The sequence below is a fragment of the Triplophysa rosa genome, linkage group LG18 (genome assembly GCF_024868665.1).
Source record: "Triplophysa rosa linkage group LG18, Trosa_1v2, whole genome shotgun sequence".
NCBI classification, from domain to species: domain Eukaryota; kingdom Metazoa; phylum Chordata; class Actinopteri; order Cypriniformes; family Nemacheilidae; genus Triplophysa; species Triplophysa rosa.
Genome location: NC_079907.1, coordinates 21,820,231 through 21,840,348, shown reverse-complemented (window position 1 = coordinate 21,840,348; position 20,118 = coordinate 21,820,231). Strand labels below are relative to the sequence as shown.

Below are 20,118 nucleotides of genomic sequence, written 5' to 3'. Positions count from 1 at the left end.
CAGAAAGCGTTTTACAAATACATGATGCAATTCGAGAGAAGATGCAAAGGTGTACCATATAAATGTACTGTGTTTAAGTCTCACCTTTTTATGAGATCCTCTCAGCTTGATTTTCTCACACATGTGACCGTGCAGATTTTCTCACAAATGCGTGTGCAACTTCCTCTTACAAAACAGCATGTGGTGCTATTGGGAATTTGACACTAGTTTCTATAGGAAGAAGCCATGAACGTTACATTGCGTGCCGCCCGTGCCAGTGCCAGAAACTGAATTAATTCCATTCAGTTAGTCTCATGAAATTGATTGAAACTGTTAATAATAATCAGTTGCTGTTCTTAATAATAAATATTGAATTATGCATTGGTTTTAATATACAAATAACGTACAACAAACTGGATGCATTTGCAATGTTGTCACCCCTTCCACCCCATCTCATTGTCTCGTTCTTGTTTCCCAACTGTTTACGTTCACAAAACACACTACTTTTACAAGGATACTTTCTTATAAGGGAATTTTGACATCATTTTGTGTTTATATCAGGGCCGGCTCTAGGCATGGACAGGGGTGGGCTGAACCCACCTAAACTTCTGTCTTGCCCACCCAATGAGAATCAAAAAATAACACCAAAAATTGTTGTATTTTCTATTGGCTGAAAGCAACGTCACTCTTCACTTCACTGCTCTGGCTTTAGTTTGTAACAGAGAAGCATGCTACATGCTACAGGTGGAAGCAAAAATCAGATTAATTCATTCAATTCATTAAACGAAATGAAAAAGAAATCAGTGATCGTTCAGTGAATGGGGAATGTTCTTAGCCCGCTTTCTTTTGTAGGCTTCTATTTATGTCCCGATTACATAACCGCTTTATTTAAGGTGTAAAACATCAATGAAATTACTATATAATTTATACACAATTACTATATAAAAGGCAATAATCAACAATAATTATTTTTTGTTTTAAACTCGTAGTCTTCTGTAATGAATGCCTGTTTTTTATATTTATAACATCATAAATCATTTAAATCCTGCATGTATTGCAGTCATATACTGCAGTGTTTGTTGAATTCCAACAAAAGCAAACCTCAAGAGTGACTGAGAGCATGATAATAAACTAATTTAAAAAAATCTGGGTTATTTAATATAACATCTTTTTTACTTTTCTAACGCATACAAACATTAGTTTTGTGTTGCTTAAAACTAAATATGAACTTGTTTTTTGCGGCGTTTCTGTTTTAAAAATACAGATCATCTTTTCTGTTGTTTTGACCTGTTTTCTCCAGGTCATTTACTCAAAATAAATAAAAAGAAATTATATGAAATTTGGGAGAAATGTTGTTAGAAGTTCACAGAAATAAACAAAAATGTTCATTTTACCAAAACACATTCTTATCAGAAAAAAAGGAAAATACTTTTGAAATGGACTCTTAATTTTGTCTGCAGCTATACTGTCTGTGTGGTTGTGGTATATTCTCACTCAGGATATCTGCTAGTCCACCCTTCTGCACCTGGCAGGAACCAGGCCTGGTTTATATGTCCATTTTTTTGTAAGATTTCAGTATAGTAGTTTGCGCTCTTTCTGAGATGCGACTCGGTTTTTAGTGATTTTTCTGCATGAAAGTTGCATTGATACATATGTTTGACTTTTATCCATAGCAGATAAAAAGTATTTAACATTATATCAAACACTATGGCATTAAAGTAGACAGTTTTCTAGGCTATAAAAGATGAAAAAGCAAATAAATCGTCTTGGCAGTTGTTTCAGTCAGTCGTCTACATTGTTTGGTTGCGATTAGCCTATTTAGGTTTAAAATGAATGCTTCTATTTTTTTGGCTATTTCAAGCTAATTGGGCAATTTTTGCAATAAAATAAACCAGCAGAAAAAAACTGTAATATAAATGTAAGCCAAACAATTGAACTATCTGCTGTTTTGAGAGAAGTTGCATAACTGAGAAAATCTGCACGGTCACTTTGGGAGAAAATCTGCACAATCTGAACAAAATCTTTATCTGAAATCCTTCAGCCAATGAGAGCAGGCTCAGATCAATGAAGCTCCTTTAACCGAGAACGAACTCAATAGATCAGTCCCCAGGGACCGTCTTGAAGGACTGGAACACTTTAACAATAATTACTGTTTAGAAGGGTTGCAATTTCCTTCAATAACGTTTGCGGATATGGTTTAGAGAACGCCAGTGTGTTTGGTACAGTCAATGGTACCAGTCATCAAAGGTTAAATCGCAATGAAATAACGCCCCTGCATTTACATTGAGCGTGTTGGTCAGCTTCTCTAGAATGAACACGTGTCTTTATCCTCAGGCCAAAAAAGGACCCTATGCGTTCCTGTGGGATATGGCAGTGGTGGAGTACGCAGCGCTCACAGATGACGACTGCACCATCACAGTATCCGGCAACAGCATGAGCAGCAAAGGCTACGGGATCGCCATGCAACATGGGAGCCCGTATCGAGATCTCATATCCCAAAAGTGCGTATCAACCTTTAAAATCTCCCCTCTCTCCTCATGTTTGATGTGGCGTAGAGCAAGGAGCACATATTGCACAGAAAGCTATTGTTCGGGGCTCTCTTGGGATGTGAAAGCTATTTTCGTAATTATCTCAATTTCTTGGCAAATTCAATGGCCTGTCTGGTTAAGAACTCTAACTACTGCAAAAACTCTATCGTGCAGGGAGGGAACACGGCAGAATATCCCACACTATTCAAGCACTGCTTATATAATGAGAGAAAGTACATTTAATTGCCCTGTGCAGGTGTTCAAAGAAAAGCAATAACGCTTTTCAACATTCTTCAGACATATAGCCTTCGGTATGATTCAAACAATATTTAAATGATAAGTGCTACCTCAGACGTGAAGTTAAAGGACCAGCAAAGACACAGAAGCTGCTGTATGAAATTCACTGCCTTGACTCATTAGCTGCAGTTTCTGGGGTTTAGTTTCTTCCCATTACAAATTGATCCCTTTGCGGACGTAACAGATGCCAGTAGACTGTCTAAAGCGCCACATTATCACTTGTAACCAATTAAGACTGTATAATACTATTGCTGTTGGATTTCAGAATGCGGGGAAGGGATCTCGCTTGTTGACATGCGTTCTCATCTTCTATTGATCCATCTTGAATACCCTAACATGATTCAGCTACAAGCAATTTTCAATACAACTGACACATACCCATGTAAATATGATGCAATTTTAGCTTAACAGAAGTGGCGCTATTATCATGTTTTATTATACACTATGTTTATATATACTGTACATATATAATCTGTTCAAATATCTGTTTGCGTTTTCTTTTTATTCTAAAATGATTAATGTCCAAACCATTTCCTTTTTCTAGCTCAGATCAGTTTTACCTTCTTCTTTCGGATCAAGGAAACTGGTCATAAATCAACGCCGAGAGAGTTCTTGTATTCAGAAGCCCTAGGGTGATTTTGTCGTAACGCTGGTAGAAATGCACTCTGAGGCAGCTGGGAGGAAGCTTGCGGGTTATTACACAGTGAACCATAATGTCATGTCCTCTTCTTTCTGCGCTTTGTGGCCATCATCATCTATTCTCTATAGAGCTCTCGGGTTTTGCCAGGCCTCTTACATGTTTCTGTACATGGTGAGTTTTCACAGTAAACATTGAAATGGCTTTATTACTTGATGATGGCTGCGTTACTCATAACATAACATAAAAAACATACATACAACAGAACGAGAAAGTCAACAGTTGGCGGTTAGTCAGGTAGTCACACAGTTTTCCCTATGAAATTATTTAAAATCCACATTCAACAAAAGCAGAATCTATTGCAACCATTGTATGGTATCATTTAATTGTCATTGAAATATCATTTGTAAAAAATGTCATCAATGAATGAGATGGACTGCTGCAGGGTGCATAATTTTGAGTATACAGTATATTTGTAAATGCATAAGCAGCTAAGGGTAACTCGTATGGATCTACATCACAAAGAGTTTCTTATTCCTCCAAAGACAGTTGCTTGGTATTTGCGTTCAGTTTGTCCTGGTCGTGCACACCGTCTTATAACACCTTTTGATATCTCTCCATATTACATATCACTTCTCCATCAAGCTTTAAAGCTTCATCCCGTAATTACCCATCCCTTTCAAGGCCAATTACATCACAGCGGTGTGACAAAGGCTGTCCCAATCCGAATGTGTTTCCATGAAATGAAGGGTCCATCAGACGGCCTCAGCTATCTCAAGATTATCGCTCTCTCAATGCTGCCTAGCGGCCACCTTCTTCCTTTAACAGTCGTCGTCCAGATACTAAAGGGACTAAAGGCGTCATCATTCAAGCAACGGATAAAGAACTGTGGAGCTGGAGAATATGATGAAGCATCATGTCTAAATAAATGTAATTAAATTATATCCTAATGTTCTAATCTTATCGGTTAATGGGAAATAATCAATTATCGAGCCATGCTTGTCCGTCAGGAAAAAATCACTATGAGCATCCCGAAAAGCTACATAACCTCTATTCTCTGTAAAGCAGTGTTTCTTAAAATAGGGGGCGTGCAGAAATACTACAGGCGGGAGTGGGTGCTAAGCAGAACAACTATTGTGATATCTGCCAAGTTCTTACGTAGATTATTTCCAAATCGAAATCATCCGAGAGGAATCCGATCAAAGGCGACACATAAATGAATCAAACTCCATCGTTTCTCATTTCATATCTTGCAGGATACTGGAGCTGCAGGAGAAAGGAGATCTGGATGTCCTAAAGCAGAAGTGGTGGCCTCGGACCGGTCGCTGTGACCTCAACAGCCAAAGCAACGCGCAGCCGGACGGTCGCTCGCTCAAACTGCACAGCTTCGCTGGCGTCTTCTGCATCCTGGCTGCGGGCCTCCTGCTGGCCTGTCTGGTGGCCGGCCTGGAAATGTGGTGGAACAGCAACCGTTGCCGGCAAGAGCAGGCCAAAGAGGTGACCGAGCTCAGGGCGCGGAAGATACAGCAGGGAGAGGACACTGCCACACTCTACTTTAAGGACCCCGCAGCAGACGCGAGCCCCGATTTAGTCGAGCTCCAGTACACTCAGTTATAGGTGTGCCCCGATGAAATCAAAATTGGTCCCCCGGCCCACTGGCCATGGAATGTGCACAGAGCCCTTAAGGCAGCCTTAAGAGTTTGATATTTGAACTATGTTATGATGTGGTTTTTACGTGATGTGGAATTTCAGGACGTGTAAACACCGGATCTCTATTCCAAAACCTAGTGAACTACTTTGCTTTATGCTGCCTTTTCATGCATTCTAACCAAAAGGACTCATTTGAAAAGCTCCGTATAGGCCGCGACACATATTGCACAGGAGACTTATCTCACAATCGATTCCAACAGCACTTGATGTTCATTTCAATAAGGTCCTTTATTGGACCTTTGGTGCTTTTGGTTTTGTAATTGGCGAGCTGATCAATCAGTCAACCGTGATGCTGTTACACAGCCCAATAACACAGCCACTCAGATTGAAACGTTCAGTGCCCACGAGTTATGTACTAGATACTATACAACAATGCATCCCTACATTTTTACTGTACAGGCATTAATGTTTCGAATTTCTAACATGTTAAGCTTAACCTTATCCCTTCACGGGATCACTCACAGTTGTTTTGTTGCTATACATTATATGGGCAAATATTAATGGAATTCATGTCATTACAAAATGAGATCTGTTTGACAAACTAAAATAAGAATAACACATAGGTGTTCTATTAAACCGATAGTAATCGTTATATCATCATTATAATATTTTAAAAATGAATCATTATATTTAAAAAACGTCTACAAACATCTAATTCTAACGTACTTAATTAAACCACATTTTTACAATATTCATTACAATATATATCAACTGGTAGCCTTTGCCAAAAAAAGAATGACCGATTAAACTTTCTGGCGGGTATGCAATGTCTCATTCTGATTGGTTGTGCTATTGCCAGGTCAGACAACAGCTTGTGATTGGCTGTGTTCTTTGTGTGGGTGATCATTCCGTAGACATACATTGATGCCACATTGGCTGCTGAATCAAATGCAAACAGCCGTACCATATTGGGATGGGTAAGACTACCCTATAAACCAACCCAGTCTCACGGCAGTTCATAGCATAGACACGAAATTTGGAGTCTATTAATGCGTGTTCATGGACACAAATATCCCCGTTTTTTCGTGTCACTCAGCACGACTTTCAATACACACACAAAGACACCAAAAGAAGTCGTACATATTTTAGGATGTGGCTACCCAACACCTTACTTCACCCCGAACCCTAAAATCACAGCCGCAAAGGCTAATTTAGCTAAAAACGTGAGTTTCACGAGGTGGCAAAACAACGATAAATGGCTTCCCTAACCCCGCCCCTAAACCTAAAGTCACAGGGGAAAAGTCATAACATTAAAATGCTGTCCACCTTATAATGGGTTTCACTGGGTTTTGGAACAGAGTGCACCAGCCAGGGGTGCGTTTCCCAAAAGCATCGTTAGCCAACTATGGTCGCAAGTTCCGTCGTTTTAGCATAGTTCAACGATTCAAGTGTTTCCTGAAACCCTTGTTCCAATGATCAATCGCAAGCAGCATTGCACAGTTGCGTGGTTGGAACTACAGGTCTAGAGCTGTGGTTAGAAGCATAGTTCCTTATTTGTAAGACATGTAGACGTACATACATCGTGCTTTTGAGCAAGGTAAGCAAGCAACATTGCAGTTCATTCTATATCCATCATTCTAAATATACAAATTCAATGTGACATCTTTTAGTTTGTCAAGCAAATAGAAGCGTTGGTTTTTTAGAAGTGCACATGCGCCTGGATCTACTTGCTCTAGGACCCTGGGGAATCACGTAGGAGGAAACTTATGAATGTGTTAAATATCGTGAAATAAAACAATAGAGAGTAAAAATACGATAACAAAAATAGTTTTCAGATGCAGTGTACATTATTTACAGCAATAATATGACATTAAATCGATCTAAACTGACGCATTAGAAGACGGTATTCCTCCACCAACTATGTGACGTCATCAACTGTGTCGTTGAACAAACGTGGTTCAAACGACAGATGTGCGACACAGTTACTATGTTTTTGGGAAACAGTCGTGAGTAGCTAGTTAGTTTCTCAAACGATACATCGTACTATGGTGGTTCACCAGCGAGTTATGTCGTTGTTCGGGAAACGCACCCCAGTATAGTTGTTTTTATCTTTGAAATAAAATCAAGAGCAATACATTGCTTTCCTACAAGGTTCCAGAAATCTCACTTAAGGTAAACTGATTTTGCTCTTTAATGCTAAATATAATGATCTTGAAAACAACATTATTACAAAGCACCTTGCTCCTTCGTAGAGGCTAAACAGTAAAAAAATGCCATTAGCCAGTATTCTCTTTCAAAAATCTTTAAAGGGATATCCGCGTTTTAGACAACACTTAATATCATTAAATGCTTCTTCATAGTGGCAATTAAATGTCCACTTTGCTGTTCTTTTCACATTTATAAACTGTTCAACTCACCAACTTTAAAATAATTACTTCAGGTTATTACTTCACTTTAGTAGGCCTCTTTCATTGCCAATGGGAAATGCATGTAATAAACTCGAAAGGTTTGACGATGATCCGTAAACTAAAGTGTGGGCAAATCGGGTGCTTGCATTAGTCTGTCTGCTCAGATACCCCCCATATAAAAAAGACATAAAAGCACCCTAAAAATGAGCCCAACAGTCAATAATCCCTAGTAATTCACTGTGTGACGTCCCGATGCGATTATATGTCAATGTGGACAAGTTTTATGGATTTATTTACCTACGCTTTTTAATTTTCCATTTATTCTTCATTTGTTTATGATCTCATGCAGGTTACTAAGGATTACAGACTGGCAAGGGTTTCTGGTCCATTGACATATAATGATATTGCTACTGCTTCATCGGAGGGGAGCAAGGACATTTGGACAGAGAAAGAAAAAGACTGGGATGAAGCAGAAGCTATTGACACAGGTCAGAATAGAATCGTAGGCCTCTTCTATGATCGGCTGGGATTTATTAGCACAGATTATGTAGGAGCCATCTGACATGACATTTCTTAGTTTCTTTTAGATTTCAGGTTGGCACCCTTCCATATTTTCTGCTTTGAACACATTTTTTGTGATTAGCGATTAGCGGTTAGCAGAGTAGCATTAATGATGATAAATGCTTTTCCAGTTCGTTCAGAATTGGCATACAAAACACAACTGCTGTTTAATTGGTGACATTTATTTGTTGAGGCATGAAGCCAATTCAAGGTGATTATGAACATGTTTGAATACGAATTCCACTCATTGTGACAGTGACGAGTTAATTAAGTGTGGATTTCTTCAATGAATCAGTGAGCAATGTCTGCATAATCACCAGATTATTGAAAATAAATAAATAATGATCATCTCACAAAATAGAGACCAAGATGCAATTTAACCTGTATGTATACGGTGTCTACTACATGAAAAATTCACAATGATCTTTCTTACTAAATTAACATTTTTGACCAAGCTCACGATCAATTGAAAAGATGTTGTCCCCTGTATTTTAAATTATTCGTCATTTACTACAGAGCTTTACAATTGCTACGTTCACACTGTGTTCAGAACTGACAATCTGTGTGGCTCCCAAATTGTCCTATTTATACAACAGCTTACAGCTAACAGTATTGTCTGTATAAATAGTAACTGTTGTCACGGTAACCCTTTCCATTTCAGAAATTAAAGGCATAACTTCCATTCCACTTGTCGGAATGTTTTATCATAATGGACACTAAGTTATTTAATATACAAGTCTTTTTCAAGGTTTGTATATAAAATATAGTGTCAGCAGCTTTGAATGCGTTTATTTCATGTATAACTGAGTGTAGAGCGCAGGATCTTGGCTTCCAAAATCTTGAGATCACGCACATCTGAATCCCAGTTGCTGTGAGTTACTGGAACCCAAAGCATTATTCGATGTGACGGACGACTTTTAAATAAATTACATAAGATTGACTTCTATAGTGCTTTTCACAATTCTGCATTGTTGCAAAGCAGCCTTACAGAAAATGCATTTGCCAAGCACGCATACGTGCCAAGTGTCAAGTTCACACACTCTAAAAAATGTTGGGTTATTTCAACCCATCGTTGGGTCAAAATGGACAAACCCAACCGTTGGGTTATAAACTAACCTATGATGAACTGACAACTGCTGTGTGAATGTGGACCTTGACAAGCAACACAATTCCATGTGTTTAAATCAATTAAGGCATTAACTGCATGTAGTTCCATTCTCAGCGGTTTATTCATTTCCTCCATCACTGGTGTTACAAGGTGCAAAAACATACTAGGACTCGTCACACTTTGTAACCATGTTAAATCAAACAAAATAAACCACAAAATACATTTTCCTCTTTATAGAATTCTTGAATTTTTGTTGAAATATAAGCTAGAGAGAGGTTGGTTAGGGTTATCTTCACCACCAGTACATGTTAGGCCCCTAAACCGGCTTTTCACTGTGATCTCTGAATATATCTTTGGCAGTTTGCCTCTTGTTGCCAGTTGTAATCTTGTCGTGTTGTGAAGCATTGTAGTCGTACCTCAGGAGGAAGTGCATTTGGGTCAAAGACGTTAAGATGTCCTCATCAAAAGAAATTTACAAAAGTGATTTTATGTCTATAGAAAGCACATTAAATGTAAGTAAAATGTCTAATTCATGGTTTCAACTAAGGTTTTGGAGAATAAAATGTCAAAATTTGGTTGAAATAATGTTGCATTGTCATTCATCGTAACACAATATTTATGTACAAATTCAAACAACATGCTTATTCTGACTTGTACATATTAAGATATTTAAAACAATAAGGGAGCATATTACATTTTATTCTGCTTTAAATGAGTAAAACAATATTTTTGTCAAATGGGAAAAACCTAGGATAGTGGCAATTTTTTAAAATATATAAATTGCAACTAATTAGCATTTGGGGTGAAAGTAATAGTCTTTTCATATGTAATAAATAGATTTTTGTTGTTACGCTGAATGACATTTAAGTGGGCGTTTTCTGTAAATCAAGGGAAAATTTTGCTCAGAAAACAAAAACAAAAATGCAATTAAATTAAACAGAAAAACATTACATTTCTTAAACCCTTTTTCGTCTTTGACCCACTTATCATCTGCTAAATAACCAATCAACTATTATTTAAACCGTTTATAGGACAAGTGACCAATGAAACTTTTGTGGCGATCGTAATTTTACAGCCTCATATATTTTTTTAACAATTATACTTTTAGAGTTGGGCAACAGTGTAAAACGCAACAATAATTTCAGACTTTTTATAATGGTCCGTTCTGAGGTAGCAGGGTCATTTATAGAAGTCCTTTAAAATGCATCTGGTCGCACGGTAACTCACTGCCTAGTCGTACGTAGTTCAACGCACTAATCGGATGTGAAAGTCCGGCATTCGCAGAAAACTACTCACAGCATCCATGCTGTTACAGCAAGGGCGTACGTTTGATTTTGACATTGGTGTGGACATAAAATTGGTCTACAGAGCCGCACTGTCCCTTAAAGAGTACATAACATAAGATCATGAAAATTACATGTCATTCATAAAATGCTGCTGTTAAAGATATTTGGAGATAAAATGTGAAATTATTCGATTGTAAAAGTATATTTAAAAACATGAAAGCTGTGTGTGATTAGTTAGTTATTTTTTTATCGATTTACAGCACTAAAATAAACATGTTTAATTTCCCTACATGTGCGCGATTAATCACAGTTAATCACACGAAGAGGGTGCGATTAATCGCGATTAAAAATGTTAATCTACTGACAGCCCTAATAAATACATATTTATGCCTACATTGTTCAAACTACTCTATGTATGACTGAGAGCTGAATAGACCGCTATAACAGTGCAACCTTAGTTTAACCTTAATATAATGAACAACAAATAACACAATCATGTTTTTTAAGCCTGATCACCTGTGACCCTGCCTCTGTCTCTCTACCTGGGCTACAGCTTGGCACGGCTGCCATCTGATGATAAAATGACACAATTGGTGGTATGATCAATTCAAAGCTCTCATTTTAAACACACACTGAAAGACTATACTGTAGATAGGGGATTGTCATGCATGGGGGAAAAGAAAAACACTGTCCCTAAATCGATATGTGACATTGATTTCTGTCAATAAACTGTTGGTAAGAATGTTTTCTTACCGGTAGCCTGCATAATCACGCTCATCGCGTCTTGTTGACCGAGCTTTGCTTTGGCGTTTTGTATAACCAAATCAGTTGCAGCCTACGACGCAAGTTAGCGAGAGAAGGCAAAGCCAATCATAAAGCGACGTGGTTATAGAGGCGGGACTTAAGAAGGACAAAGCCAATCCTATTAGCGACGTGAGCTATGGAGGCGGGACTCATTGCAGAGAACGAGACTTAACCATTTGGGTAGAACAAATTGCGTATTTTTACAGAATGCGGTTGTAACATATGTCTTAAGTTCAATTTGAATGATTCCTGGATAAATTAATGTTAAATAAAATAAGTAATAAGTAAAAACCACAAGAAACAGACCGACATCAGAGGTTATATATAAATGTACTGTATATTAATTGTGTGGTAAAAAGTATTGGTAGGGAGTAGGGACAATTTGGTGTTCCATGGGTATTGGTTGGGAAACGTCCTAATTCGACGCCCTTGTGTTACAGTACTTATATATTGTTTGGTGTTATTGTTTTTATTGTTTGTTTGTTTTTTGCATGGATTCATGCCTTACATCATCATACCTTAAGATTTCACCCCATTCTTCTGTTCATTAGATAAGACAAATAGGATTACTGAACTGCGATGAGATTGTGAACAGTGCGTGAAGGCATGTATCCCCTTGGAAATCTCTCTAATGAAAAGTCTTCTTCAACCAAATGTGACCGACTAATTTACCCAGTGCAATTGCTTTGCAATTCTAGTCCTGCCCCATCCCTCCCAAAAGCTTTATTACTCTCTGATGTGTCTTTGCATTTCATGCCGCAGCGCTTCATTAATCTAAATGTTTGAGGATACTTTTAGATCCTAAGAAATAATTCTGTGTAACAGTGCGTGTCCTTATTGTGGCGCTGGTGGACTCTGGAGCCAAGCTGTATTTCTATTGCGTGATTCTAAATGATATCACGACTTGTTATATAATTGCACTTAGAAAAGGGTTTGTATGTGTATGAAAGCCTACATGGCGCTGAACTCTTTGCCTTGAACTGTTGCGCTCAATGGCGTTTTGTTCTATCCAGTAATTTAATGATTTCATCAAGGACAGATTTGGAGACCCAGCTGACCTCAAGAAACAAAGCCGCTAGTGGAACTCCATATGTACCTCTAAAATATCACATCGGGTTACGCCAATTCCTTATGAGAAAATACACATTGTGATACATGTCACAATTCAGCACATATCGATTCGTCACAATATGAGAACTAGAGCGCGGTTAAGACTGCAAGGAAAGCAAAAGACCCAACTTTTAAGAATCTACAGAGCAGTGCAACCATACAGCTCCAAACAAAATTCATTATTTCCAGAGCTGTATTGCTAAGATATGTGCGTCTCATTCACATTTATAATTCATAAACAAAAATATTTACATGGAAAGTCGATACTGTCTTGACAACATATCTGGCCATTTTTCAAACAACATGAAGAGTTTATTTCCTAAAAGAGATCCATTTTTTTTTAAATCATGTTTTCATTGTGTTTTATTGTGTTAGTTTGCTGGGGTTTTTTGAGATATTATGGCTTAAATCAAAACAAACCAACTGCAGTTTTATTGATATTACTTGGATGCACAGTCAAAAAAAAAGACATTTTAGTTATCTCTTTTTGAAAATAAACTCAACTCAACTTTATTTATATAGCGCTTTTTACAATTTTCATTGTTACAAAGCAGCTGTAGATGAGACATATTGACTATAAGCAAAACTATTAAAGTTGTACCTGCAAAAACAAGAAAAAGTTGAAAACACAGCAGACAGACATACCCACATACAAAACACTCCACACACACAATATGCACACGTACTAACACACATACAGACACACACGGACGCACACACACACGTACACAGACAAGTACGCACACACACACACACTCAGTGAGAGCACACATTTAAGATAAAGGAGAGAGAAGCACAGGTCAAATATAACAAGACTATAAATTCCTGTATGCAATATTAATTAAGTAAAACTATAAAATTCTAAAAACTCTTCATACGTGACTCGCTAATGAGAACTTCATTATGTTTCACTGACCCTGACTGGGGCGTTGTTTTCAGCTTCTGTGTAGAAGAGTTGCTGGTCCTGTTTTAATCATTTTAATTCTTAGAATTTCAAATGACTAAACAGCTGTAAAGCGCCAAAAAAAAGAAAATACTTTGAAGTGTTGAACTCCAAAGAAATCTTAGTTTTACCCACTAATGTCAACTAATGGTACTGGACATTAAATGGCACTAAACAGGTTGTTCTCAGCAGGACAAGGAACCCGCAAAGAATGCTATCTTCCACTTCCCTCTAATTACTTTTACTCTACTTTTTGAGCTTGTCCACTTTCAACCACTTCCAGAGGCATTCGACTGGATTGTGTTTTCATGTGATCGAATGCGTTCAAGCAACCACAGAAGCCCGCCTACTGATAATGCGCACTGGCCAGAATGGATTTAAACTTTACCGGCTAAGACCTAAAAGGTTGGTTTAAAGACACAAAACGCATCAAACACAGTGTCTTTCGCCATTCCAGATTTCTAACACACACTTGCAGTGTTCAGCGCGGTCTCGCAGCTGTCAAAGCAGAAATTAAAAACGCTGCTTTCGGTATGTTTTTCTGTCATCTCCGGTCGCGTGCAAATTCATGCACTTATTTCGTCCATTCGATCGAAAGATCAGATAATGTATTTACTCGCCCATGAACCCTCCCATCGAAGAAAAGTGGTTGAAAGTGGACAAAAGAGACGGATTAAAACACCAGGTGTAAACGGCCATGTGTCTCATTCGTCCACTTGTGATCCGATCGACCAAAACGCATGTTAATATATATATATAAACAGGGCCTTTGGTCTTTCTGGCTTTCTTGTGATTATTTCAATCTTTTACATGGCCTGGCTCATATTTCAAGGTTATATTTTTACAGAATGCTCTTTACGTAATGTCAGTTGATTTGTATGTAGAAAACATAAATCACAAAATAACATGTTAGCTAGGTTGTCACAGGCGAGGTCGCACATATCAAAATTCACATTTCACAACCTTGGAATTATAGGGTTTTATTTACATTCTGAGCAGTTTTGAGATATTGAGCTTCAACGTTTTTGCATTCCCAGTCAACCTTTTTGTTTTCCAGAAAAGTCCTAAAATATACACAACTAAAAAAAATCGCATAATGTTCTCACAAAAAAGAATATGTGAAAAACTCAGATAAAATCATATAATTCCAATGGCGCATGAAATCTGGCTTCCATAGCTAAACACACTTGTGCTTACATACTTGTTTTTAGACGATGCGTCATATGTACTGTAGAGGCTATACCTATCAAATATAAACGGATTTGTTACAGATATTTTGTTACTCATTTTGTTGAATGTTTATGACGTTTATGAAATGCAGTTTGGCTCAGACACTTACAATGGATTTTGGGGGAATTTTTGAGGTGTGTTTTGGATAATTACTACATTTAGAAAACAAACACAGCTGGGGGTGAGAATGTGTAGAACGTTGTGAGGCCATTTGCTTTCTGCCGAAATTTCCAAAGCTTTCCACATTGGCCAACTCACACATTATTCTTTTATGTGCCCACTGGCCAAATTTGATTTCAAGGTGCACAGTCTATAAAAGTCCTCTTCGTCCTATTAGATGTAATTGGGCCCTTTAGTGCAAATACACACCCTGCATTAACAGACATAAACCTTACTTGCATGGAGGTCATCTAGGAACAGCTGGTCTCAGCCGCTCTGTCCCCCCCTCTTCTCTGCCCTTCTCTAGGACAAGGAGATGAACCTGGAACAGGTGCATCGGCGTATGAACAGTCTTATGGACGAGGACATGGCACACAAGCAGATCCCCGCGCCGTCTATCGAGATCTCTGCCCTGGACATCGGCAGCATGCAACCCAGCCAGCAGCGGGAAGCTGTGCGAGACTACCCGGGCAAGGGCCTGTCTGTGAGCACATTCATCCCGGATCAAGCTCATGGGGTGGGCCGGACACTGGCCCAGGGTCCTGGCAGCACCCTCCCCCTTCCTCTCAGCAGCTCCACCTTGCCCTCCATCCAATGCAAACACAGGGCTCCCAACGGGGGCCTATTCCGACAGAGTCCCGCCAAGATGCCAATGTCCTACCAGTCGGTACCAGGAGGACCCATCCCAGAAGCTATTGATCCCACCCACAGTACGTCCATCTAAAGCACTTGGGCAGCCTCGTACTTGCTTTTTTTGAAAAAGAGACCATGTAAGCTGAGGTGCGGTTGGGGCTTGGGAGACCGGATGGCAGTTGGATTAAAATGTGTAAAAAGAGTTTAAAAAACGTGTGTAGAGATTTTTATTACGAAAAAAAAGCAAAAACAAAAAAACATTTTTCTTGTACATATTTGTAAATACTGAAAGAGCAAAGTAAGTAAACGTGTATTTTGAATATTCTCAATTTTTGAAGTTGAGTTACAAAAACAAATGAAAAACAAAAAAGGACATATATAAAAATAATTCAACGACGACTGTTTGAATGGCTTTGTGAATTTTGTTCTCTATGGGTAAACACTCAAATTCATTGTGATTGTTTTCTAAGTGCCGAAATAAAAGATGTCTCTCCACGTTTTGTTACTAGATGATCGATCACACACGGCTGTAGAAATCCAAAAGCTATTAAGTATGCACCCGTTTTACAGCATAAACATCCAACATTCTTCAGTAACTGCTGTGGCTATTTCAATGCTTTGCCAGTGATTTTCCATTTTTATTGATGAAGATTGATGAAGATAGTGCTGAGTTGATGATGGTTTAATAACCAGAGAAAAGTAAGCCAGTCAATATTGTGCGACTTTGTCGCAGGCAAACAACAACATCTCAATCAAAGCAACAACACTGAACCACTTTTTTTCTTAAATGATCTTTTTTTATCTGGTGACGCCATCAATCCGTGAGCACAACCAGCCCAGAGAGAACAGTTCTATTTGAAACGTACAGAAACGACATCGCTTTCATTTGCCGAGCATCAAAGAGATTTTTAACCGATTCAATCTGATGAATTTGTACAGTTTGTGAAAGAGCTGTAATAAAGAGTCAAAGAGTTGTTTCCCTGGCATTGATATATCATTTCAATTTTACTGTTTTACTGTATTACACTCGCTTCACACGGAGTACATAGACAATAAAGAACTTGTACATGAAAAGATTTTCATAAATGACATGTTGTGATATCTTTTTTTCTAATGAAAACACGAGTGATGAAGTCCTAAACGCTTCAATGACTGGACTAACATCACACAAAGGCCATTTTGAATAATCCAAACACATATATTCAAATATATTCTACTCTACATTTGAACTTGTTGTTTTTTTGACATGTCTTGAATTTTTTTCAGTTTTGAATCTGTTTGTTGTGACCTAATCCAGAACAACCTTACAGCTACCTGTGTGTGTTTTCCTGTTAAACTATTTAACGTTTGCCAAATCCCAAAACGAAGACATGTATCAGTGTGGAGAACCTCGACCAGTTTTCAATGAGATTTCACCCTGCACATGCTTGTCACTCACTCTTTAAGCTTGTAATCCTGTATATTTTGTACAAGTCCAAGTAGTTACTGATGTGAACCAAAGTGATATATTACACTGTGTAACACAACCTGTGGCTTTGAGATGCCGACAGCGGATGGTAAGGATATCCTAATCCGTAATTTGTAGGGTTGTGTCTTCACTGCCTTACACTCTTGCCCCTTTGATTTCAATGAAAAATGTCCAATAGCCCACGAAATATAACGTACCATAGCATAGTCTGTAACATTACATATAAGAGAGACTCTTATTTTATTTTATTTATGAATATGCTGCTTGGAGTTTCTTAATCTTTAATAAAGAAACATGGTTTACATGATTCGATTGATGCTTGAGTAATTTTGTGATTGTAACTTAAAAAAATATTGATTTCCACTGATGCCAGTAAGAGACGATTGATGTGACATGATGTGTTTGTACAAGTCCTTGACATTAAATGTAATTTGGATTAATTGGATAATTGGTGGGTAGCACCAAATCTTGTCAGGTCCATTCCCACCCTTTGATGCTTTATCCCTCAAGTATATACATTGTTTCTGGAATAGTTCTTTAATAGCACTACACCAGGGACGTATGGGACACCCTGGACCATGCCTGCTGAGGAAGAGGAGAACATTCTCTCAAGAATTGATTTGTGTTATTTTGCTACACATATTTATTCATAACGTTCTAAGTCTGGTGCATAACCCCCATAGATTCATTGAATGCTGTATAGCTTTGTTGCCATTTGTGTGTTTTCTTTTTTTGGGAACTTTTTATTTTAAGGCTCATTTTGAAAAAAAGAGTACATTTCGATGAAGTGGGCATTCTATGACGTGCTATTTATATTTGCCAATGGTGAAGAAGAGTTTTTAATGTGTATATGTGCACTTTAGGTTAAAACACGTTTTTTATTTCAATGATTATATGCCAGGAAAGTTTTAATCATTGATGCAAGATGATCAGCAAAACCAAAAATAAGGCAAAATGAAATTTAGGACCAACTGGAGATTGGGTAATTTATTATATGCACGCTGACCTTTCTGACGTGAGATATTTATAAAGTTTATCTTCAGTGACACAGTGTCAGAGATTTACAGTAAAGATACTCGGAAGTAGTTGGACAGGTAACAGCACAATGGCAGCAAACTTTGCCATATGAGAAAACATCTCCATAATGATGATCTCACATGTCAGGGGCTCTAGTGGTGCCAACGTGTTAGTGAAATTCACAAAAAAACATTGTAAAAGACTTTCCTGTGAACACTAATTGCCTTTGAGGCAGGTTGACAATGAGAGAACTCAAGAGAAGATATCACGCTGTCAGGCTTTAGAATGTCTCTCATTCCACATACAGCATGCGCTCTTCTCACCAGACCCATGCATTCACCTGATTCCATTCATTACAATAGAGAGCTGATGTGGTGAACAGTTTGCGATAAATCCCCATAATTCTGCTTGTTTTATTTATAGGTCATTCTCAGGAAACTGTGCCATTTGTTCTAGAAAACTTTGGATTTGACCACGTTTATACACATTTTTAAGGGTGAGTATATAAGCTCTTCGTCACAGTTGTACAGGTATTTCTAATGCTAAATATAAGTATTGTTGTTTTCCATTAATTTTCGAATTTGCAGTTTCACAAGAAAAGCACTTTAGTTTTTATGCAGATGCCGAGTTACAGTTATTCCCTTGCAGTCCTTAATATAAAACATTTTTGAATGTTATGCATAATTAATTTCTTTTGAGAGAAGCTGAATGTGCCGGCTCAAAAACATGAATAAGTATGATTTAATTATTCTCCCTAAATGTGCAAGTTATAATTAATATTTTATATTACAATACATTTTGGTATACTTGTATTTAATGTGATTTTAAGAAAACTGTACAGGCAAAAACATTTCAGCTGTGTTATAGTTAACTTCTTTAATCATTTACTTACCCTTATGCATCCAACTGGTACATGTCTTTCTTTCATCGTGTAAATTCAAATGTATACGACGAATGTACACGGTATAAAAACCAACAATAGGATTTACTTATTTTTTGGGTTTAAATTACGCGTTTTGCACTTTTACTTTTTTGTATTTTTTTATTAAACGCAGTTTTCTAAGTAAATGTTACTTAGTTTTTGTGTCCAGTTTTCGCACACAGTTTTTAAGGAAATCTTACTAGTTGTTGTTTTTACAGTGTAGCTACTTGTCAGGTCAGAGTGGCACCTGCGAAAAAAATTAACTTTAAGCTCTAAAAATAATTTATAAATAAATACATTTACAGTATTACATGGCACGTTGGAATGCTTGATTCTGATTGGCCAGTCACGACATTTGCAGGTTCCTTATTCCCAGATAACAACCTCTCAAAATTAATGTAGCCAAATAATTGTGGCCAATCATTTAGACAGTTTTTTTTTTACAAATTAAATATGTCTTTTAATAACATTTACAAATGATTTAACCAAATTACCTGTGACATTTGAAAGTTGTTTCTTACCTTAAAAAGTAAACAGCTTTTCGTCACGGAAGGTCTGCATTCTGTAAAAATGAGCTAATAAGATACTTCAAATTCACATTTTATGTCCATTTTTTTCTCATGTGGCAAGTAACTGTGTAAGCGGGATAAAGTACAAGCAGCCGGCTGTAATCAAGAAATAATTTCTGCGATAACAACAGGCTGCCTGTACATTATCCCTTACAAGAACATACAACTTGTGTGCTATATATTTGCAGCCATTTTAGTTTTCTGAACAAAAGCCTTCAAGAAGTGTATTGTCCCTTCCTGACAGACACGGCCAAGTCCCAGACATGGCATGAACCAATAACAACATATGATTTTAGACAACATGATTGTGAGTAACAATTCCTTTAAGAGCTGGAGGGCATAAATAAAGACAGAAAGGGTGAACCTGAACATTTTAATCTAATATGTTCCATTATTGCGGGTGCTCATGCACCTGTACAGCCCCAATCTGCAACCAGCTAGCATGTAGCATGGGCTGCACGACATCCTTATCTCTAGCAGGGAGCTGACCTTGAGAAGTAATTTGGTGGATCAATATTTGTCTGGATTTGAGACAGAAGAAAGCAGGAGCTGGAATGGCTGTTTTTAAAGATTTGTGGAGAGCCACATGCATACAGCATCACGCCACATGTGTTTCTGCTTCTAGTGCTGAATACTAAAGAAAGAGACATATGCACATTTACATGCAAGGCGTTGATGAGCAGTCTGGCGTCTTCCAGCACCTCTCTATGTTAATGTCAAATTCATGCAATATGCAATATGAATCGAGGGGAAACACAGATGCAGACATACAATGGGCTGGATAGCATCCGAAGCCAAGTGCTGATTTT

General features: G+C 37.8%; 1 protein-coding gene across 3 annotated transcripts in view; it reads left to right on the top strand.

Moving 5' to 3' along the window:
- grid1b (glutamate receptor, ionotropic, delta 1b) overlaps positions 1-17,100 on the top strand; it is a 270,532-nt gene extending 253,432 nt beyond the window's left edge. For 2 of the 3 annotated variants that reach the window (XM_057358218.1, XM_057358220.1), the window contains exons 14-17: positions 2,314-2,480; positions 4,698-4,938; positions 7,849-7,987; positions 15,008-17,100. In XM_057358218.1, coding sequence (XP_057214201.1) covers positions 2,314-2,480; positions 4,698-4,938; positions 7,849-7,987; positions 15,008-15,399 — 939 coding nt within the window. In that variant the 3' untranslated portion in view covers positions 15,400-17,100. The remainder of the gene's footprint in view (positions 1-2,313; positions 2,481-4,697; positions 4,939-7,848; positions 7,988-15,007) is intronic. The other variant, XM_057358219.1, reaches the window with a different exon arrangement.
- The last annotated feature ends 3,018 nt before the right edge of the window (positions 17,101-20,118 follow it).